This window comes from Mixophyes fleayi, chromosome 1 (assembly GCF_038048845.1).
Source record: "Mixophyes fleayi isolate aMixFle1 chromosome 1, aMixFle1.hap1, whole genome shotgun sequence".
Lineage (NCBI taxonomy): Eukaryota > Metazoa > Chordata > Amphibia > Anura > Limnodynastidae > Mixophyes > Mixophyes fleayi.
This window is the reverse complement of record NC_134402.1, coordinates 128,066,183-128,092,153: the sequence shown is the minus strand read 5'-3', so window position 1 is coordinate 128,092,153 and position 25,971 is coordinate 128,066,183. Positions and strand designations below refer to the sequence as shown.

The window sequence follows — 25,971 nt, the reverse complement described above, 5'->3', positions numbered from 1 at the left end:
AACTCAAACCGTATGTAAGAAAGTCCCTGGGCCAGTATTAGATCTCTCTTCCCTGACTGCATACTACAAGACTGAATCTGGACCTGGGCCCAGGAAGCACTTGCGTAATGTATTCGGATGTACTCTCCTGTATATTGTTATACCTTTTATGCATCATCATGGTTTGCTGTTATCCTGCTCTCTTTTGTTAAATCTCTTTGTACTTAGGAACCACATTAATCGCATCGGACAATATTGGTAGCGACAAGATGAACATTACACTTAACATTGGCTTGCAGTGCTTTACAATTTAAGGTTTTTAAACTTGGTGGGATCTGAAGGTGGCATAGTTATCTAATGTTTCCCTCTTGGAATGTTGGGACATATGTCTTAGATTTGTGGCAGCACAAACACGTGAAGACAGTCTTTGCATCTATACATCTATATTAGTAGCTATATTTATTTAGGGATTGAGAAGGGATACAATCTAGTACTCCTTGACCCGCTATCTCTGAATATTTTTGTAATAAATATAATATTGAGGGAAGGGTGTTCATTTAAATAATATTGACTAGCGAGTCATGATAATTTTTGTGATTGCTAGATTTTCAACTCATGTTCGGTCTAAGAGCAGAATAAAATTAGTGCATTATTTAGTCAGGATAATCTCTAAGTGTCAAATTTGAGATTGATGACCGGAAAGGAGAATGCCTGTTGAAGACCAGATATTGTAGGTAGATATTGGGTTCAATGGCTGATGTGGAATAATTGATTTACAGTCCTGGCCAAAAGTTTTGAGAATGACACAAATATTGGTTTTCGCAAAATTTTCTGTTCAGTGATTTTAGACCTTTTTTTTCAGATGTTGCTAATGTATACTGAAGTAAAATTACAAGCATGTCATAAGTGTCAAATGCTTTTATTGTCAATTACATTAAGTTTATGCAAAGAGTCAATACTTGCAGTGTTGACCCCTCTTTTTGAAGACTTCTGCAATTCGTGCTGCCATGCTGTCGGTTAACTTCTGGGCACATACTGACTGATGGCCGCCCATTCTTGCCTAATCAATGCTTTGAGTTTGTCAGAATTTGTGAGATTTTGTTTGTCCACCCGCCTCTTGAGGATTGACCACAAGTTTTCAATGGGATTAAGGTCTGGGGAGTTTCCTGTCTATAAACCCAAAATGTCAATGTTTTGATCCCAGAGCCGCTTGGTTATCACTTTTGCCTTATGGCAATGTGCTCCATCATGCTGGAAAAGGCATTGTTCGTCACCAAAACTGTTCTTGGATGGTTGGGAGAAGTTGCTCTTGGAGGATGTTATGGTACCATTCTTTATTCATGGCTGTGTTCTTAGGCAAAATTTTGAGTGAGCGCACTCCCTTGGCTGAGAAGCAACCCCACACATGAATGGTCTCGGGATGCTTTACTGTTGGCGTGACACAGGACTGATGGTAGTGCTCACATTTCTTGTTCCGGACAAGCATTTTTCCAGATGCCCCAAACAATCTGAAAGGGGATTCATCAGAGAAAATGACTTTACCCGTCCTCAGCAGTCCAATCCCTGTACCTTATGCAGAACATCACTTTGTCCTTGATGTTTTTCCTGGAGAGAAGTGGCTTCTTTGTTGGCCTTCTTGATTACCAGGCCATCCTCCAAAAGTCTTTGCCTCACTGTGCGTGCAGATGCATTCGCACCTGCCTGCTGCCATTCCTGAGCAAGCTCTGCACTGGTGGTGCCTAGATCCCACAGCTGAATCAACTTTAGGAGACGGTATTGGTGCATGCTGGACGTTCTTGGGCGCCCTAAAGCCTTCTTCACAAATATTGAACTGCTTTCATTGAAGTTCCTGATGATCCGATAAATGGTTGATTTAGGTTCAATCTTACTAGCATCAATATCCTTGCCTGTGAAGCCCTTTTTTTGTGCAAAGCAATGATAACTGCACATGTTACCTTGCAGATAACCACAGTTAACAGAGGAAGAACAATGATTTCAAGCACCAGCCTCCTTTTAAAGCTTCCAGTCTGTTATTCTAGCTCAATCGGCATGACATCCAGCTTGATCAACATAATCTCCAGCTTTGTCCTCAACACTCTCACCTGTGTTAACGAGAGAATCACTGACCTGATGTCTGCTGGTCCTTTTGTGGCAGGGCTGAAATGCAGTGTAAATGTTGTTTTGGGGATAAAGTTCATTGTTATGATTACTAGTGAATTCAGGAAGAGGCAACAGAAGTATAAGAACCAAGTGTCTTTATTTAGGCAAGCTATGTGAAGGATTGAATATGCAGATTTCAGGTAGTAGAATAAACAGGTATACTCCAATATACAAATATGAACAGGTGTGATGAAGGGCAGAAATAGTCCACAGAAGCAACAGGTTCCAAGCAATGACAAATACAATTTAAATGCTCGAACAAGTATATTGAGTTACCCAATTGCCAGGAGGCACGAGGCAGTCCAGGGAAGCAGACAAACTAGCTGAGTACAGTGACCAGGCAGAGGTCAGGGCAGCAAGTGTTCAAGCAGAATCCAGTAACCAGGCAGAGGTCAGGGCAAAAGGCAAACAAGCAGGGTCTGGTAATCAGGCAGAGGGTCACAACAGGAAATCAAACGGCAGCAAAGCAAAACGAACAGGTATAAACGAACTGCACAGATTGAGGCAGGTACATGAAGCTGAGACAGGTGCAGTACTAATCAGGTAAAGAAATGAACTCCTACAGGCAAGGTATAAAGTTCAGGGGCAAAACAGCAGCACCTCTGGTGGAATTGCAGCCACATACAAAATACAGGCAGAGTCCGAACAGTTATGGCAAAGAGGGACTTTGAGTTTAATTGCAATTCATCTGATCACTCTTCATGACATTCTGGAGTATATGTAAATTGCCATCATAAAATAATATTTGTGTCCTCAAAACTTTTGGCCATGACTGTAGAGTTTAGAAAGTTTTCCGCATTTCCAAAATTCAGCAATGAGGTTGAGCAGGGATCCCACTGCACTGGTTATCGTACCCAGCAAATTGTAGGTGAATAATGTTAGTCTGTAATCTCCATCTCAAACCAGGATTCGCTCTGATTGTCCTGGCTAGAGCTTTTATGCATGATATGAACATCAATGGTGATAGTGAGCGTACCTGTTTGGCAGGGTCATTTTATGAATTTAGTAGGTCTGTGCCAGTACTTGTCGTAAGTGACAAGGGGAGAATGGTGTGGGAACATATGTAACAAAGGAAAGTGGGGAGGAACATTCTCCCTTTGTCATTTGTGACCCAAGACCTCCCACCATTCTCTGCTTCAGTATCTAATGGAAGAGGCCTCTGGTCTTCACAACAGCCCTTACCTCTGCTGCTGAAAGTGGGAAAGAGCTCTGTGCAAAGTGCTGGCGACTCCTACCGATGACAGACCTGCCACATCATGGAGCAGCTGTGTGATGTATAGTGCAGTGCCGCACTCTGACACCTCCTCTGCCGGACACTGCAGGGTAAGAGCTGCTGATGGGTATGGATTGATCTTTCCTTTCCAACTGTACCTACACAAGGTCCTGACTGTGAGTGCTGGTTCCATCAGTATTAGGACTGGAAGACTGAACTGCTCTCTCCTAACTGATCTTGCAGCATTCACTAGCTGCTGCTGGTATTTTAAACTCTTTTACTGCTTGTTGTAGCCCTATTTGGAGAACAGATAAGTATTTTTTACCTTCTAAAAAACTGAGCGAGGAGTGAACACTAGGCTTCCTTCACCATATCAGCCATCTCCAATGCTAAATGAATAGCACCCACATTTAGTAAATGCCCTCCCCCAACATTTCTTTATTAGCCCCTACTCATCATCCCTACATTACATTAGTAGCCCCCACATTCAATAGAAGCTCCATATTAAATAGTCCCTCCTGATAAATGAATAGCCCTCACATTACATAATTAGCCCCCACCAACAGCCACATTACATTTAATATCTCCCACTACATTACTACCCTAAGTACCTATATTGTGTGCTAACATTAGTGCAATGCACCCTACCTAGCACCTGCAAGATGGCCCTTATGCTTGCATCAATATCTGCCCTATTCAACACTAGGCACCACACTGAAAAATTGTGCAGCAAGGCTTCACTGGAGGGTGTAGCAGTGTGTGTATGAGCATGTCTTTTGAATCACTGTTTGAGAAATATATATTATGTAAATTTGCCATGGGTCTGGTCTGGGTGTCGGTCAGATGTGCTGAGTACAAGTGGGAGAAGGCCTGATATAATTATACATAGGATACTTCCACCTATTAACCTTTATTATTGCTATACTGTGTTCTTAAAACTGTATGTAATTTCCTTGTCATACCTTCCCACATTCCATTCCTTTCCTGCTTACACACTAGTTTACATCATATAATAAATACACTTTGGAGTTTTGCTGACTCCAGTGTTATTGGGAAAAGGAAAACTAGGCAGGCTTTTCCAAGGCAGGTTGGATCATCTGTATGTCAATGAATGTGGTTCTAGAAAAACCCAGATGGAGGCATTGCCAAGGGCCCTGTCTTCACTATCCAGGGTTACATGTTTAAAAGTGGAATACAAACAAGTAATTATGTGACCTGTAATCTTAACAAAAGGGTGCATACTTATAATCAATTGTCTGTAATGTCAAAGCTTTACTCCAAACAAAAAACAGAGTATTTTGTGTTGATCAGTAGTAAAAAAAAATCCAGAATCGGTACATTGTGATACCATGATGTAAGAAATTAAAATGTGAAAAATGTATAAAAGGGTGAATCATTTTTTTTATTGATGCGGACCTAAATGAATTGACAGGATGCTTGCTAGCCTTCTGTGAAATTAGCAACATATCATAACACTGGATTATTATGTATAATAACGGAGTTAAACATTTTTCACATGGAAAGAAAATAACAATGATATTGGTGTCTAAAATGCCTCAATATTTAAAGGAAAATACAACTTCATATGTCTGATGACAACAATGTATTTAAAAATAACAGTAATACATTCTAATTCATTAGTTAAAACTCTATTTTGAATAAACCTGCTTATAATAAATATAATTTCTTAAAAGATGTATTGCCTACAAATATAAAATTAACTTCTATATTTCATACCGAGCTTCAAATCTGTAGCCAGTTCTTTCCTGAAAAAACACAATTATTGCCACTTGAAGTTCTTTTTTACAATTTCTTTTCCGGTTTTCACCATAGCTATATGCCTGATGTATACATTTCAGAACATGCAGATTTTACCTACCAATGCATTAAGCTCCATCAGCAACCTGCAGGTGACGTCATTCTCTGTCTCTGTTGCTCCAATCTCTCTCCATAACTTGTATACTGGCTGAGTACCACATGCCTTGGCAACAGGGTGCCAAGTTGAACCTATTTACACTTCAGAGACAAAATTGTGGGGTGTTGTTTCAACAATGGCTCACATGATGCACCTTAAAACACAATTTGTTGAAAGACAAGCTAGGCATACTTTGATCAGAAACCCACCCAGGTTGGCTTTAGTCTGAATCTGCTGTCCGATGCAACCATGCAGTTTTTAACGAGCTAGTTCCCATTTTATTAAATGTTGAGGAAGCAATGGCATTGTAGTTATGATTTAGCAACTAATAGTAATCAGATACAGTGGTCAAATGTAAATTTAAAAGTGGCGGTATGGAAAATGTTAGTGAATGGAATTTGATAGTTTTACAATGAGTCTAGAGAATTGGAGACTGACTATAATTGTATAAAACTGCATTATTTATCAATCAGCATTTAATAGTAAAACAATTTTTTTATAGCAGCAAGCAATAATATGTGGCATGGGAAGTAAATGCATCTGTGAAAATAGTAAAGCTATTTATTCCTCACTGTTTGACTACAACTCCCATTATCTTTGCTCAGTTAGGTTAAACAGTCACAGATTACCTGTGTATTATACTTTCAGTACACTGTCTCCTAGATGTGAGTTATTATATATTAACAGCCAATTGGCAGACATATCTGGCTTCAAAGAACTTAAATGCAGCCAGAGGATGTAGTAGAATCAGTCAAATTATATTTTTCACCACTAGCCTCAGATTTCTACAATATTCAAAGCCTACTATGTTAGCCAGATGAAAATTTCACTTTTATAATTTTCCAGACGATAGGATTTTTTTTCCGTAAAACAAATGTCCCCTTTGCAAATAATCCAGTGACGTTGTAAAGCCAGTTATCCTATTATAGTAATATCTGTTGATTCTATACTACTTGAGACTATATCGATCTCTGCCTTGATCTGAGGTCAGGGCTGCTCATACTCAATATCATAACTTTGAGTGACAAGGGATGATTGTGCTGAAAAACAATTGTGTTAATATGCTCATTTTGATTCCATTGAAGCCTATTTAGCCACCTGAAAGGCACAATATTGGACATGTTCAAAAACCACTAAAGGAAAAACAAAGTATAAATATATAAATTCCGATGAACTTAACACTTCTGTGGCATATTTCTATGCTTACAATCAAATAATTCACACCCCACATTATATTTCCAAATATGCTTTTTTCGCTTCAATCTATAACCTGGCTTTGTGCTGTATAAGATGATATGATATGGTGCTTATGTGTGTTTATGCTGGGACTGAGACATGGCCATATACCCAATCCTCAATAACAGTGAAATTACAGTTCCTGCAACTAAACCTTATTGCAGTCACTTCTACTGATCCCCAGATGTAACATTTCCACATGCATGGGTCATAAACTATTGTCACAAAAGGCACTGTATGTGTCATCCAGGTAAAAATGCATGACAGAGGCAAGTCTCTCTAATTTGGACTTACTATTTCTAAAAATTTAAATTCCTGCTCCAAATAACATGATTTGTGTGAATTTGTCTTATAAAAGTTTTATTGCTTTTGGACTCGTAAGGAAAGTGAAAGTGAGAGATGGCAGAGGCGAAGAATGATATTTTCTCAGCCAAATCCAGGGGCCTTTACTCGCCCATTCCCCCATCCATCCTTCTTGTAGGAGTCCCAAAGGGTCCTGTCCTTGGCCCTCTGTTTTTTTTCTCTGTACAACTTCTTCCTGGGTGAACTCATCAGTTCCATCGGCATCCACTATCACCTCTATGCAAACGACACTAAACTCTACCTCTCATCTCTCCCCTTCCCTCCTCTCTCGGGTGTCCAGTTGCCTCTCCGCCATCTCCTCCTTGATGTCCTTAAGCTTTCTCAAACTTAACATGGACAAAACTGAACTCATTGTCTTCCCTCCATCAAGAGTCTCCTCCCCTCTTGACCTCTCTATCACTGTTGACAATACCCCTCTCTCTTCTGTTCCACATCTGCCTCTCCTCTCTGCCAAACCTAACACTGGCACCCCCTTCCTGTACAGAATCCTCTTTAAACTCTTCACCTTCATGTACAAGCCCCTTTCCAACTATACTGCTCCCTACATCTCCATACATACTCCCTCCAGCCCTCTCCGGACGGCCAATGACCGTCGCCTTACCTCCCCTCTGGTAACATCTCACTCCTTTATCCAAGATTTCTCCTGTGCTGCCCTCACCACTGGAACAATCTCCCTCATTCTATCAGACTATCCCCTAGCCTGTATAGCTTCAAACAGTCATTAAAACCCACCTGCTTAGAAAAGCTTCGTAATCCTCCACTTAACCATTTCACCATGTAGTATACCTCATCCTCTTTCATTCTCCATTTCTCCCACTCTTGCTTCTTGCCCTCAAATCCCCTTAAATTGGCTCACCCCCATATGTCAATCTTTTGTTTGCCTCTTTCTCTTTAGATTACCTAACTTTTGCTCACCAGCTACACTGCGCACCTCTATCTTGGGCTCTCTACCCACTGACTCCACTCCTCCATTGTCTTTACTCCTCTTTTAGTGGCTCTAACTAAGCTCTAGTTTTGCCCACACTAATGGGCACAGGTTTCAGCCTGTGCGGAATATATACCTTACACTGCAGTAGCTGTGTTGAGAGTTGTAGTGTATTTAATTTGTTTTTTGTATTGTACTGTTATACCATGTACTGTGTAGTTGTTTTCCATCCTCATGTGGCGCCCTATAACTAAAGATTAGTAATAATAATACCTGGTTTTCTGTTCCCAATTGTGGGTGCCCTATGCAATACACAAAATATGACTCTAGCCACACACATATATTTGTGGTTTTTGAATGATTTATTCTTGAGGTTATTATTATTATTATGAAGTACTTTGAACTATTGAAGACTACTGTGTATTATTAACGTTAATAACTGGTGTGTCCTGCACATTCTCTAAAGAAAACAACTTCAAAGCCAGTGGAGTGGAGCAGGTTACATTTGAAGATTCACCTTTACCAATAAAAAGATATAATAATTCACCTTATACTTCTACCTAGGAATCATATATGCTTAACTGTAACAAATTAATTTGACAGTTTATTTGAAGAATGAGTTAAGAAAAACAGATTTTTGTAACAAAGCCATCACAATGTGATTAAAGATAAACACAGAGTAATCAGTATTTCAGACATAAATACGTTCATATTGCTTCCTTCCTTTAACACACACACATATATATTTTATTTTTTATTTTTAAGTCACCAGTCAAACAAATGTCTATTTCCAAAAGTGAGGACTGATTTGTCTCTGAAATTGGGCCTGATGCTACACAAAACTCACTTAAAAAGAGTGAGCACTTAAAATAAAAAGATTGTGAAATGTGAACCTGATCCCAGAATTTCTTGTGAAGTACACGACCGCAGCCAATGACAGCCCAGTGTGTATGCTGGCATGTATAAGGAGGTTTCACACAATGCTTCCTGGATGACTTAGGTAAGAAGCTGGCGAATCTCTTTGTGAACACAGCAGAGGAAATCCATGTATGAAGCTCCGCCTAGGAGACCTTTGTCTTCTACCAGTAGCTGTCGGAAAGCCATCTCTGCCTTGTCCTTCTGCTTCACTAAGACAAGCTGCAAGATTAAATAAAATAGATTCAAAGTAGGAATAAGCCAAAAAAACCACTTTGTATAAGACATTTCCACTTTCAGAAACGTCCTTTTAAAAATGTTAAAATAAATCACCCCCACCCATACCTCTATAGTAGTGAGTCCCTCCCCTATGACTGCTCTTCTCTGCACTTGGGATACATGGAAAGAAATCAGGGGGTATATTTACTAAACTGCAGGTTTGAAAAAGTGGACATGTTGCCCATAGCAACCAATCAGATTGTATTTATCATTTATTTAGTACGTTCTATAAAATGACAACTAGAATCTGATTGGTTGCTATAGGCAACATCTCCACTTTTTCAACCCCACAGTTTAGTAAATATACCCCCAGGTCTCCACAAAGGAGGACCAAGTGTGCAGATCAGGCTGCAGCGGGGCATACTGCCAGATATTCCCCTCCCCCTCATCATCCTGCTAGTGACCGTAGTTATGAACTTGCCATTTTCTCATCAGACCAGCAACAGAAGCGGCAGCATGACCTGCCATAGGGGCAGTCAGCTCAGCACATCAGAGCCTTCTTTGTGGAGGTCAGATGCAATAAAATAGAAGTATCATACACTACTGCTAAATAGTGCAATTTATGTATTGATCAAACTCAGTAACCAAGGATGCAAGATTGACTTATCTGGTAAGAGAGCTTACTAAATAAATATTTTAATTTTAGTTTAGGCTTGTTAAACTATAGTAGCATTGTGTGTCAGAGAGAGCATAAAAGTAATTCAACAAATATAAAACTGCAGTTTCTCATTCTATAACAATCTGTAGAATATAAAACGGCAGCCATGTGAGACCACCTATAGATTTATTCATTTTCAATATGGCATGCACCTGTAGGGTTGATATGAAACCAATTTAAGATGACTTAACTTAAACATTACAGTTAAAGTTCATATAGCAAATGTGTGAACAGATCATTTACATGTCAGCAAGAAAATAAATTAATTTTATTCAAGTGGAATCAATAAAAGTCAGTATAATTTATCTGTACTTAAACTCAAGACTATATTAATCAGTCATCATGAAATATATCATACCAGAAATGTTTCACTTACCAGAAACTATTTTATTTGAAATCACAAAAGCAGGAAAAAAGTCTAGTATTTCCATAAAAGGGGTGCAGAGGCTCAGACATGCAGAATTAGATATTATTTGCATTTAAATATAATTATTTTTTATCCTTTGTAAATGTATTCTGTATTGAAGGAACACAAACAGGGAACGTTTCCTATACTTTTTAGGGTGTATAAAGCTCTCAATTCAAGTAATAATAAAAATAGTAATAATAATTAATAATGATTATCATTCCAGACCAGGCAATGCAGCTACATAGTGGATGAGAACTTGACAATTCCCTGTGAAGTTCACCTGGTTGTTTAAAGTGGATAATACTCTATTATACTATATTATATTATAATACTCCACTCACACAAGTGCTTATGTCCAAAAAAGTATGAAGCCAGTAGAAAAAAATAGCACTGGTCAAACACTAGGTACTGCTAAGTAAATCATATTTTTATTAGTCATCCACTTCCCCCAACATATTTTGTGTGCATTACCATCATCATCTATTTATTTATATAGCGCCACTAATTCTGCAGCGCTGTACAGAGAACTCATTCACATCAGTCCCTGCCCCATTGGAGCTTACAGTCTAAATTCCCTAATATACATACACACAGACCGAGAGAGACTAAGGGCAATTTAATAGCAGCCAATTAACCTACCAGTATGTTTTTGGAGTGTGGGAAGAAACAGGAGCACCCGGAGGAAACCCACGCAAACACGGGGAAAACATACAAACTCCACACAGATAAGGCCATAGTTGGGAAACTAACTCATGACCCCAGTGCTGTGAGGCAGAAGTGCTAACCATTAAGCCACCATGCTATCATGAGCTTTTCTAGGCTGGACCGCAGGGTAACTGGAATAAGCTTTGAGAAAATGGATGAGACTTGGCAAAACATGTTGGGTGCAACACAGATTGATTTTTTTTTTTTTTAACAGTTCATACAAATATTTATTACAACTTACTTATATGTCCATTCATTTTTTTTAACTAATATTCTACAATCGATAATAAGATGATTTGAATCATCAACATGTTACTGAGTTTTCTGTTGCCTAAGGCCATTGGTGTTAAAATAAACATGCATTTATTAGCATTTTTTATCTTATTATTTTATTCCATTCATTTATTTATGTTTATCGAATTCGATTTATTTATCTTTTTTGATTGTTTTTATTTAATTAATTGCTTCTATTCTTAAAATCCCATCTATGCTTCTTCCTCATTCCACCATTTCTTACAGTCTCTCATACCAACTGACTCATTCTTTTACACACACTTTACACTCCTGAAAAATATTTCTGATATAACCTCTCAATCTGTGAATGATGTCCTGAAATGGAGCACAGCATCTTCAATGCTCTTATTGTTTTTAAAATGTTTCCCAATGGTAATTAAGATATGTTGGTTATCAGATTTTAGTTTGTATTCAAAGATGGAAATTAATGAAAGATTGTTTTAAATTCCCACACTGCAGAATGTCCGATAATCAGGTTGATACAAGCGTTATTGGCAAAGTTATTCAAATTTATGTATGAGTGCATTATCCTATAATACATACAATGTTTCAAGAAAACCATACACATAGCAATGATATTGACCATTTTTCGCCTTGGGAGACCATAGCGATATACAAATTGAGTCTAAATACAGTCTGGATAAGTTGGGAAAAAAAACAACATCTTTTAAGGAGTTTTGGCCTGTCCAAATTTAACAAACAACACATTCCGTTAGATTTAAGATTGTCTAGTGTTTTTTTTGTGCACTGTAGAATTAGATAATAACCTCTTGGATAAATTACCACTTTATGGCTAATTAAATCGACAATCATACCTTCATCGAGTGTGAACTTTTGTTCTGTATGAGTTTCATAATTGTGCTTAGTTTCGTGAAATGAGGGCTGTCCAGTTCAGGAAGTGTTGTCTGTAATTACAGTATGATATTGAAGTATGAAATATACAGTACCAAACAATGAAATGCAAAATGTAGTTTCACTATGCGATCAGCTACATGTGTATTAATATATTTATAGGTGGCGTTCTACTTGCTAAAGAGAAACCTTTACCATAACAGCTTCATTAGAACAATAAAAAATATGTGTTCCTTCACTTTTTCACTATTGGCGTGTTTCCCCCCCCCCCTACATTAATGATGGTATCCTTGTTTCTACCAGCATACTTCCATCAGTTGTTTCTCTTATCAGCCATTTTATTGCTTATTTTGGTGCTGTTTGTAAAAAATAATACAGAGTGATATAACTCCCCCTAATACTTCTGGAGACTGTGCAATTCACATGTAAACATATGGCGCTCATTTAACAATGATGTTCTTCTATAGTAAAATATTGCTATGCGGGCCACAGTTGAGTGTTGAGATATGTACTAGCATATAACCTTATATCAAATCAGAACTTTTCTATGCCACCTTTACTGCAATGTGAATTATGTGTAAGTTATGTTTATATATGAATAAACTCGTCAAAGTAATATTGTATGAATTACGTTCTGTTGTCATTGCTTATAATCTGTGATTTTTCAAATCACTTCAGTGTTCATCAGAAAATCTTCTGTAGTATGTGTAGTAATGCACTTCCTACTATAAATGATTAGGGATATTAGAAGTCACCGCAAATTACAGCCTTCTGCCTTTAAATCAGGCCTGTCCAACCTGCGGCCCTCCAGGTGTTGTGAAACTACAAGCCCCAGCATGCTTTGCCGGTAGACAACCAGTTGATAGCTGGAAGGGCATGCTGGGACTTGTAGTTTCACAACACCTGGAGGGCCGCAGGTTGGACAGGCCTGCTTTAAATGGTCACAGAGCTCCTCGTGAATTCTAATATCCATAGAATTTACAGTAGAAAGCATATTATGCCATACATATACTTGACAGCTATAAGCAAAAACAAGACACCGACTGATTTAATACTGGGGATTGGCCATATCTGTGGATGCAGTGCACCTGGAAACTAGAACTCATCATATACACATCATAGAGTACATGTTACATATGTTACTGCACTTCTAGGAGGACCATAGTAGCAAGTAATCTATGATTTGCTTTACAGAAGTGCTCTGCACTAAGATGCTTGATAAATATATTAGTCCCCTGCTTTTTTGTCACATTTATATAGACGTATAAACGGTTATTACATTGCTCCTATGCCATAGTAAACACCATGAAGTGAATAACTTACAGCTTCCGGGCTGATGTGTGCAAAGGAGGGCACATTAAAAATCCCTTGGATAAACTCAGGTGGACAACTGACACCCAGCCACAGGAACATGTTTATTCCGTTGGCCAACAGGAATATCCCTCCATCTGACAAACGCTCCTCAGAGCAGCGCACAGCTGGAGGAATGGCGTCACTCTTGGTGTCCATTGTGTGCTGCATTAAAATCACAAGAAGAGTATTTACATATATGCAGACAGTATTATTTACAATCCCTATGTACAAAATAGGTATACTAAAAGAAACCATTTACAATTATTATATGATCAAATTCTTCCAGTATGTACAGTATGGGGCATATTCAATTGTTGGCGGTTTCCGTTGTGAAAAAACTATTACCATTATTACAGTAATACTAGCCGGATTTCAGCTGAAATCCAGCGTGCAAAGTACTGTAATAACGGTATTTACGTGCACTGTTACCGTAATGACGGGGCGCATTACTGTTACCGTAATGACGGGGCGCATTACTTTTGGCTGTAACGCCAACAATTGAATATGCCCCTATATGTTATATGTTTTTGAAGCATTGTTAAGCTGTACTGCTCTACCTATTCTGCTACGTTATTATCAGTTATTACAGACAGCAGTGACCTCACAGAACAGAAGAGAATGCTGGTTCTGGTCTGTGTTTGACCTTTAGGTTTGAACTGGTTCATCCATTTTCATTGTGGAGAATTTGGTATTAAGTTCCCTTATAACCACAAGCCTTTAAATGGTTACAGAACTACTATCCTTCTAGTGTCCTGTATACTATTCAGGAGACCGAAGTCTGTGTTTTCTTGTAATGTTCACTTACTATTGGAAAAAGAAGTGGGTAGAAAAAGAGCTGTGAGCTGGCCACATCCATGGACATTAGCAGCTGTCTTTGAAAGGTCCTCTCATCAGTAGCTATTTCTGGGCTGCCGACCAGGACCTCGTTCTTTAACAAGCAGTTCATATAGACTGGCAGCACTTTCATGGAGTCTGGAAGGATGAGCTGGGGAGGAGAGATGGCAAAATATATTTAGCCGTTATATATTTAATGACTCAACTGATACTTAGAACTTTTACAAAGCATTTGAAATTCATAATCAAATTCTGACACACATCATTGGTAGCCATCACAATAGTGCACAGTGCTGATAATAGAGGGGAACATTTGTAGGGAAAATAGCTGTATGGTTATTTTATAAAGTAGTTAAGAAATCATGCTGGTAATAATTATTTGATACACAGTCATAAAAACTCTGTAGAAAAAATCTGGCTCTTTTTGGGCTGGCATAGGGACCCCTGTTAGTTAGAGTAGGACCACTGGAATGGCAAAATTGGATCTTGTGAATTATGCCAGCGCTTTTCAGAGCACTGACGCACAGCCAAGGTATTTTGCAAAGCACCTCAGATGCACTTTGGAAATTCCCTCCAATGGGTCTCTTTGCAAGTTAAAACTCTACAAGGACAATCTTTATAGAAGAAAGATAAAGTCGTGAGGCATGTACATTACTAAATATCTTAATAATTCCATTAGACAAATACAACGTGAAAACAGAATTAGTGAGCGCTTTATGCAATAGATAAAGAATAATGTGGCTAGAAGGAGAGATACTAAAGTGAAGCAATGCTGAAATGAAGAAAAGTGAGACATAATTAAAGTAATGTAACGAACGGACAAGGAAGACTCCTGGTGTAGATTCCTTCTACGTACCTGACTGACAGCTGATGGGCTGGCACAGTTCTTTCTATAGCATGCTAGCATGTGCGCAGTCTGATTGATCAAAACATCGCGCACTGTCTTCAAAGGATGATGCAGGATTGCTTTATAAGCTGAAATGAAACAATCATCTTACAATGTGAACTGTCCATCATTCACACTCAGATAAGACCGTCTAGGCCCCCTGACAACACAACATCGTTTTAAGTGGAGGAATCTTACAATGTACCTGATTTGGCAAAGAAGTTTATGAGGGCATCTGTCTCACAGCTCTTGTACAGATCTGCAAGTTGTGAACTGCAGCTCAGACTGATGTTATGTACAAGCAGACGTCTTTGGCCACCGATAGTTGTGTATAATAGAGCACACTAAATAAAAGAAGAACACGTGATTTTACGACAGGGAATGTTTTTAGAACTTTGCACACCTATGCAACCCAAATTTACTTTATAAATAGCAGAACAAGCAAACAAAAGGAAGACGTACATTATGGGCTTAATTTTACTATTCATATTTTTAAGATATGTATAGAAATAGAAGATGAGCCTTGAACCTCCCAACAAGCAGAACTGTTTGACCCCAACTTTCCCTGACAAAGTCACCCCTGCGGTGCCTCCGACACCATGGAGAGCTTTGAATCAATACAGTGTTCAGTGCAATGTGTTGATAAAGCTAAATAAGTCACAGACATCATCCAATTAGATTTGTTACATTAAGCACATTCATTCTGTGCCAAGTCATGGAGAGGCCACAATTACCGGTGAGTTACTCCATAGGCTATCATTACTGATGTGCTTTCCCACAGAAGTGAAAGTGGATAGGTGCAAAGTGTGTCTCATTATAATTATAGGCAGGAGATCTTTGCTCTGGCACCTCAGGGGTGGAGGAGATATCAAGTCCTCTGGTGAAGAGATAAAAGCTCATGTGCCCTACCGCAAAGCAGTGAACCAAAAACAAATACATCCTCTCTGTATAAGTAACCTCATCCTGGAAATGAAACCTGATCTCTTTATCCACTAAACTCCTCCCAACAGATGATGTAAATGTTTGCACCACCGCATATTATGATATCGTGGCTTGCAAAGACATACGCTTCCCCATAAACTAGGTGCACTGGTGCAAATGTGGGTGTGTGACATCATAAAGTAGCATTTGTGTTGTGCTTTAGTAGATTGCCTTGATAAGATTGTTTGCAATTGAAACGTGTCAGGCAAAGGAAGTGACTGAGAGACCAATCACAGGTCGCCGAAGTTGTAAGGAATCTGTGCCCGAGTTTTGTGGAGCGTGCAGGAGTAACCAGCCGGCTACCTGAACTGCGGAGAAGGATAGAAAGGTTTCTCTACACGCTTTATACCAACCCACACAGGGTAAGAGTCCAGCTTCATCGGGACCATCAGTGATTGCTGTTTACGATTCTGTGTTAGTTTTAGAGGTTTTATGTGGTGTATATTAAAAGTTTTGTAATTGAGATAACGCACCATGTGGAGCACCATTTGTTTCTCTTTTTCTTCTTGAGAATATACTGCAAGATTAATGTGAAGTCCTAGACGGATCTCCACGTATGCTTTACAAATATTATTGGGATTAGAGATATACTCCATGTAAGTGCGTTTTTTTGGTGTGGAATCAAATATTACACATTGTGGTGACCTATACAGATATACCACACGGGTGGTGGATGATTATTGATCGTGAAAAGGTCCTTATATTATATTTGTTCATCTGATAAACGATAACACAATATTTTTCATTTATTTTTATATATGTGAACATCGATGGATATTTAAAACTTTGGATCCATATGACTATTATATTGACTTTCCATCCTGAGAATATAAATATTGAAGATTTTTTCCGGGACAGTGCGTATTGAAACGTGGAACTGTAGGAATGCTATACCTCCATTGAAGTGTCATACAGTGATCTGGACTTATATTACTGATTAGAGTATAAGCGCCAAATCTGTTACCTTAGAATTTGATATTACATTTTTATTAATGATTATAGTATTAGGAGTTGGTAATGTCTTTTATAAAAATTATCTTTTTCTTAAGTTCTAGTGGGACCCTATGTTGCACATATGAATGCACATATCCTACTGTGTTCTGTCTGCCTACATATGGCAAGTAATGTATACCCAGATTCACATGGGACTGTATTGTGAGATCCGCTTGTATTAGACTATGGGTGTATGTACCTAAAAGTTACCTGTATTTTTTTTAACCACAAGTTTTGTTCACATTGTGTTAGAAGATGAATTAAGAACACAATGTACAGCACAATATAATTCACTTTGAGAAAAATCTTTATGGCAGCTCTCAATCTTCATAGATGAGACTAGAGCTGATCTGAGTTTGTGTAACATACGTATGTATTACGTTCACATAGGTATGGAGTGAACTGATCCATTATTTAGTTACCTTTATTTCTATAGTGACAAAATAAGAGCCAAAGGTGTGAGCACCTGCATTCATTTGAATTGATGATAAATGTTACTATGCTTATTACTGTCCTGCAATATTTCACTTTCAAAGCACTCTAAAGAGAAAGAAACACAGCGTCTCCTCATACAATGTCTTTATATTGGAAGTAACATGTAGAAATACCTTAAGCATGCCTCCAGTAAAGCTAGCAGATTGAGAATACCTGAATTAATGCTCCTGCATCCTCACTCAGTTTGTCATCGTGTTTAAATTCCACAGTCACGGCTTTGTCTGAGTCCACAGCAGCCATTTCTACGTCTGTAGTGTTGTTCATGTATAAAGCACCAAAGAAATCTGTGGCCCTGAAGCCTATTAATGAGAAAAAAACAAGAGCTTCATAGAAGAGCCAATGTCCATTATAAAGGCTGTATACGTTTTTAGATAAGCACACGACACATACAGAAACGGCAGGTCCATTCTGGAGCTGCTTCACACCTGCCATCTAAGCAATTACTGTCAGCTTACTTCTCTCCTAGCTATAGCCTAGCATTATAGTACCAGTCTGCAGGGGACACCACCAAACGTGCTGGGAGATGTGCCTAAACTGCAGGGATTGTACAAAGGTATATAATCCCTTCTAGCACATTTACCTGTTTCATATGTAATACTGATTTACATTAACACACATACGTTGTATGAGCTAGCCTTAATAAATCTAAAAATAATTAACAATAATGAATATAAATTTCTAGTGGCGTCTGTTAGTCTGTCTGTGTGTGTGTGGAAAAAAAAAACCAAGCTGCAGCGCCACCTGCTGGGTGGAGTTATACACTGACCTACTAAATTCTTAGTGTGTGTGGAAAAAAAAATTCAGAAAGGGCTGAAATTTGGTATACTAAGATGTTTTTAATTTGTTAATTGTTAAAAGTGTTTATAAAGATTTTAAAAAATATATATATATATTTCTTGAAGGAGAAGTGACAGTTGGGAGTGGTTGGTGGTTGCCGGGGGTGACAGTGGGGAGTGGTTGGTGGTTGAGGCCTGGGCTAGGCCCAAATGCATGACAAGAACCTTTTTAACACCTTAAGTAGCTTGATTTGACTAGAATGCATGAGTATCATGCACGGGTTAACTTGTAATGAATATTTTTTTCCACAATGATACAAATAAAAATAGACCATCAGCTGCTCCACTTTGTATCTCCTCATCCAGTAAGGAATAAATATATAGAATGAAAGATAAAAACGCAAGCAGAGAGCACTAACACATATATATAACCAGTCTCACAGTTATGTCTTATATAAACGGTGGCTATTTTTAATACCATTTTAATACCACATACCATTTCTGTCCCAGCAAGTAATAAAGACTTTATACAATTATAGAGAGTTAAGAAGTCATTGCCTTTCTATATGTATTATTTACTTCTTATTGCTATCTAATATATCACTATATTCATTTATATATCGTTCTGAAAAGAACTAACGCTGGCCGTTTTTTAACAAGGGCAATTAATCTTATTCTCGGCCTGATAAGTGACAGATAACATATCCAATCTTAGAGGGACATGACATCAGAGATCATTGGAAGACTCCATAGGCGTGTACCCATATAGGGTGGTACATAATAAATTGCACTGATTATAAAACATGATCAATGGTATGGGAGGCCACACCCAATGAACTTTACGCACAAAACACGTTGGGTAGCCTCCCATACACGTTCAACTGTGACTCGGCTTTGGGAAGAAAGGACTCCTCTATTTTCCTTTCTATTTTCTATTATCCTCTGAGCTGTTGGGGTCCATTTGATAAAGCCATTCTTCCACAAAGGAGGACCCGATTAATAAAGCAGGCCATAGTAGAGCAGCTCCAACCCACTGCCGTAGTTGGATTTAGAAGTTGCAGCACCAATAATTACCACACTGGGACTCTGACATACAATTACATCAGTGGTTTGAAGTGGTGGAATGAAGGGAGTCTGGCTCATCACAGAATTCCCCTACAGTTTAATCAGGTCCTCCTATATAGCGCAACAATTTAATCTGGGAAGCAGGCACAGTGGGAGGCAAGGGCAGAAATATTTATTTTGTAAAATAAAATGTAGAACAGAAGAAGAGATGGGATAAGAGTAAATAAAAATGGTCTTACATGAACATGTCATAGTTTATCAATTTTGTAATACAACGTTACCTGTACTTGTACGGACTCTCATGATAACATCAAATCCTATTCGTTTTTCAATATCTTTCTTGAGATCATTTATAAACTGCTGCCCATCGGAATGCACCTACATGAGAGAAACATACTAATTACGGCATGTGGACATGATCACCAGCAGATGGCAGCAAAACACCACTCATTTTACATTGAATGGAGAAGTGTAGTTGATAGGGACTGACTAAGTGATAAGTGATTTGTTACTTTTAACTTTATATAGTTTACCTCTTTTACTTAAATAGGAAGAGTGAATTATAAAATGGAATATCAGTTAATTAGATTTATATATCATTTCCCCCTTCATTATTTTTCCTGCTTCTAATTATAATCTCAAACTTTTCCTCTCACCCTATGTAGTTTACAGCATGTATACATCACTGTATGTATGTACGCCATATATATCAGGGGCACACTACCATCTTAACAAGGTAAGCGGCTGCATAGGGCCCTCCAGTTGGTCCTGGTAGTCAGCAGCTTGCTGCACCTACAGTTCTCTAATCTGTTCACTGCCACAGGATCCTCACATAGGGTCTGATTCATTAAGGATTTTAAATTGAGAAGTATCTTATTTCAGTCTCCTGGACAAAACCATGTTACAATGCAAGGGGTGCAAATTAGTTTTCTGTTTTGCACATAAGTTAAATACTGTTTTTTCATGAAAGAACAACGTGGGGAATTGAATCTACCCCATATAATTAAATATATATATATATATATATATATATATATATATATATCTTTATTCACAGGTGAACTCTGTAAATTAAAATATATTCTGATCATCAGTATAAGTTACAGCTCTCTACCTGAGCATGTCTGTTTTAGTACCATGATTTATTTAATGACTATTTTACATCACTGTATTTTATAAAATAAATATATTTGTATGTATGTTGTGTTATTTCAATGCCTGCAACATACAGTAAATTTTTTAGCTCTTTTTATAATAGACTTTTGGGGGGAGAAGAGCTAACACATGTTTTTGCTTAGGACGACTAAACCCTAGTGCCACCCCTGGTCTGTGTTCTCTCTTAACTAACATTAAAGAAAAACAGAAAAGGTGAAGACTAAGATTAGAACTTTCATTATAATTTTTGGGTTCTTAAGTGTCAGTTGGAGATATCAGTATTCAACCATAAATGTCTTGTCATGTGGTTGCATAATATACTTTAGAATTCTTTGTAATCTGTAAAGATTTAGAACGCACAACATTCCTAAAAGAGAGCAATGATTTACCTGGAAATTATTGTACTTGTAAAGAGTCCCTCCAGTCAGCATTGTCACCAGGCCCATGGACGCCACATCAACATATTGGTTGGGGAATAGGAAAAGGTCGACAGAACATCCATTGGACACACAATCTTTTGCCAGGGTTTCATATACGTTAGATTGGGGCAGGAAAAGGGTCTAGAGAAAATGACACATTAGTGTTTTCATTCCTTATTATGTATCTCTTACAGCTTATGTGAAAAAAACCATAAAAAGCACATTAATTTACTTTTTTCTCATTATATCACTTAGGCTGTAAAAAGAGGTCTCTTGGCCAATGCCAGTTTTAGGCTTCAGAATTCCCCATAAACCTTGATTTGTTGTCTTTCTAAATTAGATATGATGTGTGATGGTTTTAGACAGTTACTATTATGTGAAACAAGATATTATTCTTCTAAATGACATTGTATGTCTAGTGTTGGAAACCCCCACCTTCTGACTTGTCCCTGCTTTTCTGACCAATCCCTTCTCTATATTTGTTTTCATAATACATGAAGCTTATCTGCTGAATTATGTACAATGAGATGTATAATTCACTATTACAATACAAGTAACTAATAGCCATTAGAAATGGCATGATCGTAGGGGATATATTTACTAAACTGCGGGTTTGTAAAAGTGGTGATGTTGCCTGTAGCAACTAATCAGATTCTAGCTGTCATTTTGTTGAATGTACTAAATAAATTATAACTAGAATCTGACTGGTTGCTATAGGCAATATCTCCACTTTTACAAACCCGCAGTTTAGTAAATATACCCATACGAGTTTTGTGCTTAGTTAAAATAAAAATCTCATGTTTTTTCCAATATTATGTATTAGGTGTAAATACTATTATATTGGTTTGACATAATTTTTGCCATTTTCTAATGTTTTATAATACTAAAATAACATGTAATTTGTGCTTTAGTAAATGTTGTGATGTAAAAGGAATTTGCTATCAAGTAAAAAGTTATGTGTGAGTACACTCAGTATTGCAAAATGATGTTTATCCCACAGGATACATATCTGTCTGGATGAGTTATCAGTATTTTAGTATACATAGTAACTATGATGTGTATCGGACATACAATCGTATCCTAAACTGGTCATATCTACCAGAAGGCCCCAAGGCTAAGTGACCCTCTGAGGATGTTTAATGAGACAGGTAACTATTTCAACACAGATGCACCTAGACCACTGGCCAGAAGTGCACTGTGTATGTTAGATGTAATTGTGTATTTACAGTTCAATACACATTTAGTTCTTGAAACATATAATTTTTACTCTACACTAGGCTCTTAATACTGTGTTAACTGGTGGGTCCTGCATTCTCCAATAATTTCCTTCCAATTAGTAATAACTGCATGACATTTATGATAACAGAGTTATTAGCATGGTGTATATGTGAAGTAATTAGAATTCATAGCATGGAATTACTCTGGAAGATATTTTATTCTATAGGAAATCTGAATAACGAGACTGGAACTGGAGTTATAATTGTTAAATGAATAACTGTTATGGTACTTAAGGTACATTATATATCAAAGATTAGAACAGTAAATGTTGCTTTAATGTGAACTTACACAAATGTAAAAAAATAGCATGGTGTTTACATGTATGTAAATACAACTGCATGAAAAGGAACAATTAGCATATCTAATATATAAATGCTTAGTGGCGTCTGTGTGTGTGTGAAAAAAAAAACAAGTTGCAGCGCCACCTGCTGAGCGGAGTTATACACTGACCTACTAAGACTTAGTGTGTGTGGGAAAAAAAAATTCAAAAAGGGCTGAAATTTGGTAGGGCTCAAACTCATTTTCGTGAGGTAATTTTACCTCATGAACACACATGTGTAGAGGCGTGCGTTAGTGTGTGTGTGGAAAAAACTATTTTCTCAGAAAGGGCTCATCCAATTGACCTGAAATTTGGTATACTGACATTATTTGACAAAAAAAATAGAATAGTCAAGTCAGTTAACTTCCATCATCCCCCCTTCCCACCGTGGGAGGGGTAGTAAAGGCTAAATTTACGAGTTGAGGGGTCAAACTCATTTTCGCGAGGTAATTTTACCTCATGAACACACATTAAAAAGGCCGCTTGCGTCGGGAAGTAACGCTCTTCCCCTGAGGAGGCCTGGGCTAGGCCCAAATGCATGACAAGAACCTTTTTAAGACCTTAAGTAGCTTGATTTGACTAGAATGCATGAGTATCATGCACGGGTTAACTTGTCTGTGTATAATAATACAAAAATATTTATCCAAAGTAATATTACAGGAATTGCTCATGTGTTTTTATGTGAAATACAGGTCAAAAATAGTGTGTATGTAAAGGAATATGAATATGTATTATTATGTCTGTCTTAATAATAGAACATAATTAGCATGGAATATATCAGCAAATACTCATATGAGTAAAAACCTTATGATGTTGGTTATGCAACTTTGCCGTGGGGTTTGGGCTTATGCAGTATATGCCCAGCTCACTGTAGATAAAGGCTCTACATCAAAAGGTACTAGTTACATTAGCTCTGCTAAAGTGTGTATCTAACCAGCATATAAAGATAGGACAGGGATTATATTTTCAAAAGTAGAAAGTCTGGGCCTGATTCAGACTGGAACGCAAGCTTAAGTGTAACTTGTTTGTGAAAAAGTAGCACACAAGTGTATGGGTATGTACACCATAACCAGAGTAGAAGATGCACCCAGGGGTGGATGAGTATCAGATGTCTCCGCTTCTTCCCAACATGTGTACAAAATAACAATAATTTATATATCTTTCCTACAACACTACTAAAGTCTCATTAAGTGTCTGCGAATCTTTTGCAAACCTCTAATTACAAACAGTTCACTAGTTCCAGTGTCTATCATCATCCTTTTACACCTATCTCTGGCCCACAAATAAAACTGCACTATCAGCCGTATACGAGACTACGTCCCAGTCTGAATCAATTGCTTGAACATGCTCTTGCTTTACATTACCTACGTTAGAACACCCCTTCTCTCCCCTATCACGCTGCTTGAGGCATAAGGAGTCGTAAGTGCCAGAAAGTCGCAGGTCTGAATAGCTGCAGTTGTGTACGTTCACTTTCTGAGAATGCGCTGTACAAAATAACACAAATACATTCCACCAAATGCTAAAAATATCACTCACAGTTTTCAAGGAAAGACTGGTAATACGCATGTACTGACCAGCAGGAGAACGGTTTTTTATTACAATTTAGCCCCATTTTTATTTTCGCCTCATTCCGCATTTGGGCGCAGAATGCTTCTCCTGTTCCCGAGGCGTGTGTAAATCATTGCTCCTACCTTAACCACACAGCAGACCAATTGTTGTCCTATTTATGAATATAATGCAGACTGGCAGAGCAAAAGAGCAACCCTACAGAACTTTGCACCTCAACAAACCGCATTGCAGATCATCACTCATCTGTACTACCAAATAATAATATTTATTTTTTGTTGAGTTACTGTTATATTATTCTATTATATTATTATAATTATTCACGATCACAGGCTTAAGTTTCCCTCCAGTTTCAGAGTATCATGTGACACTTGGTTTAATACCTTTTCCTTGTCTGTGTTAATCAGTCTCTTGTCATCTCTGTTCTTTAGTTTTCCTGGGGCTTCCGCAGTTGGAAGGGATGAATGGAAGATGAAAAGTTTCCCTGCACATTCTGCTGCCTGTCACCAGAGAAAGGGATACATTTTACATGATATAACTAAATTAAGACTGGTTATAGTTTGCTATAGCAATACATACAAGTCAAGTACATGGAAATACAGCAGTCACACAGTAGAATTTCATCTTTCATGTACCCTATCATTTGCCCTGCTTGATAGAGGAGATTTAGGTTAAACGGCCACTGAGCGTGACTTTTTAAAAATGCTTGAATAATGTTGCAGTGTTAATATTCATAGTCTGTATTCCCAATTTCATTCCCTTCCTAGTAGCTAAGACCGGAACATTTCCATCCATGCAAGCTTTAACACTGAAGAAATTCATCTTCCCTATTTATCTCCATCTGTATAAACACTAAAGATATTGCAGCATCCAGCAACAATTAGCAATGTCCAGTGATTTAATCATACATACCGTCAGTAGAAATTGATACTTTGTCCAGAGCAGGACAACTTTGAATGTTTTTGACATTATTACTGTGCTTGTAAAAGTGTCAGTGTGTACTATAAGGAAATTTACCAGAGTTTACTAGAGATTATGCTATCTATGTTTACATCTGTTTAAACTATGTTCACCATATGGCCACATGAAATCTCTTTTGTGTATGTGCTCTAATACAGCTGGATCCATCCAACTTTCACCAAGTGATTCTCTAGTGAAACTAGATAAGACATTAACAGTTTCCACACCTGCTAATAGCTCTGACTTCTGCACTGTAATACAACACATCTGTACGGGTATGCAGACCTTGGGTACACTACAGTCCTTTTAATGATATATTTAGTGAACTTGGGGGTCTACTCATTACACGATGAAAAAGCCTTATTTCCAGGTGTTCTTTCAGCAGTGATAGGGCTTCATTCTACACATCAAGGGGTCACCGCTGGTGATACCAGTAGCCCCAGCCAGCAGTACTGACGCAATCCTACACCTGTTATCTCTATCTCAGAATGGTGATAGAAGAAAAATCTATGCAAAATAGTTTTAGCAATTAAATTAAGCATTTTTTCAATAGTGGATATTCAAAAATATATTTTTTAAATAATTTTAAATCTATTTTTAACTATTTTTTAAAATTAATTTATTTTATATTTTCTGACAAGTGGAATTGATGGGTCAAGTCAGGGCTTTCAGTTCCACAGCACATGCGTGAACCAGCTGACGGGTCACGCATGTACACATAAAATCAGACTGACCCGGCAAAGCAGTAAATGAACCCTTACCACTCTGGGCCCATATCATGGATACCGCTTGTCACTGCAAGATTCTAATGTTAAATTGCAGCGAAGATGATTTTAATAAATAAACCACATGGTACTAATGTATTTATTATGGTCCATTCAATACATATTAATTAACAAAGCCTATACAATACGAGAAGATAATAAGAACTGGAGATCCTGTTCAGTGAATAAGATTAATTGTTCTGTGTAAATGATCTATACTGAGA

General features: G+C 37.7%; 1 protein-coding gene across 1 annotated transcript in view; it reads right to left on the bottom strand.

The window, feature by feature from the left end:
* Positions 1-8,382: 8,382 nt before the first annotated feature.
* Positions 8,383-25,971, bottom strand: part of SEC24D (SEC24 homolog D, COPII component) — a 117,936-nt gene continuing 100,347 nt past the window's right edge. Inside the window, 10 exon segments of the mRNA XM_075200336.1 lie at positions 8,383-8,928; positions 11,867-11,956; positions 13,227-13,418; positions 14,062-14,241; positions 14,947-15,065; positions 15,182-15,320; positions 17,599-17,744; positions 19,568-19,664; positions 20,831-21,001; positions 24,407-24,523. Of these exon segments, the coding sequence (XP_075056437.1) occupies positions 8,788-8,928; positions 11,867-11,956; positions 13,227-13,418; positions 14,062-14,241; positions 14,947-15,065; positions 15,182-15,320; positions 17,599-17,744; positions 19,568-19,664; positions 20,831-21,001; positions 24,407-24,523 (1,392 nt within the window). The 3' untranslated portion in view covers positions 8,383-8,787.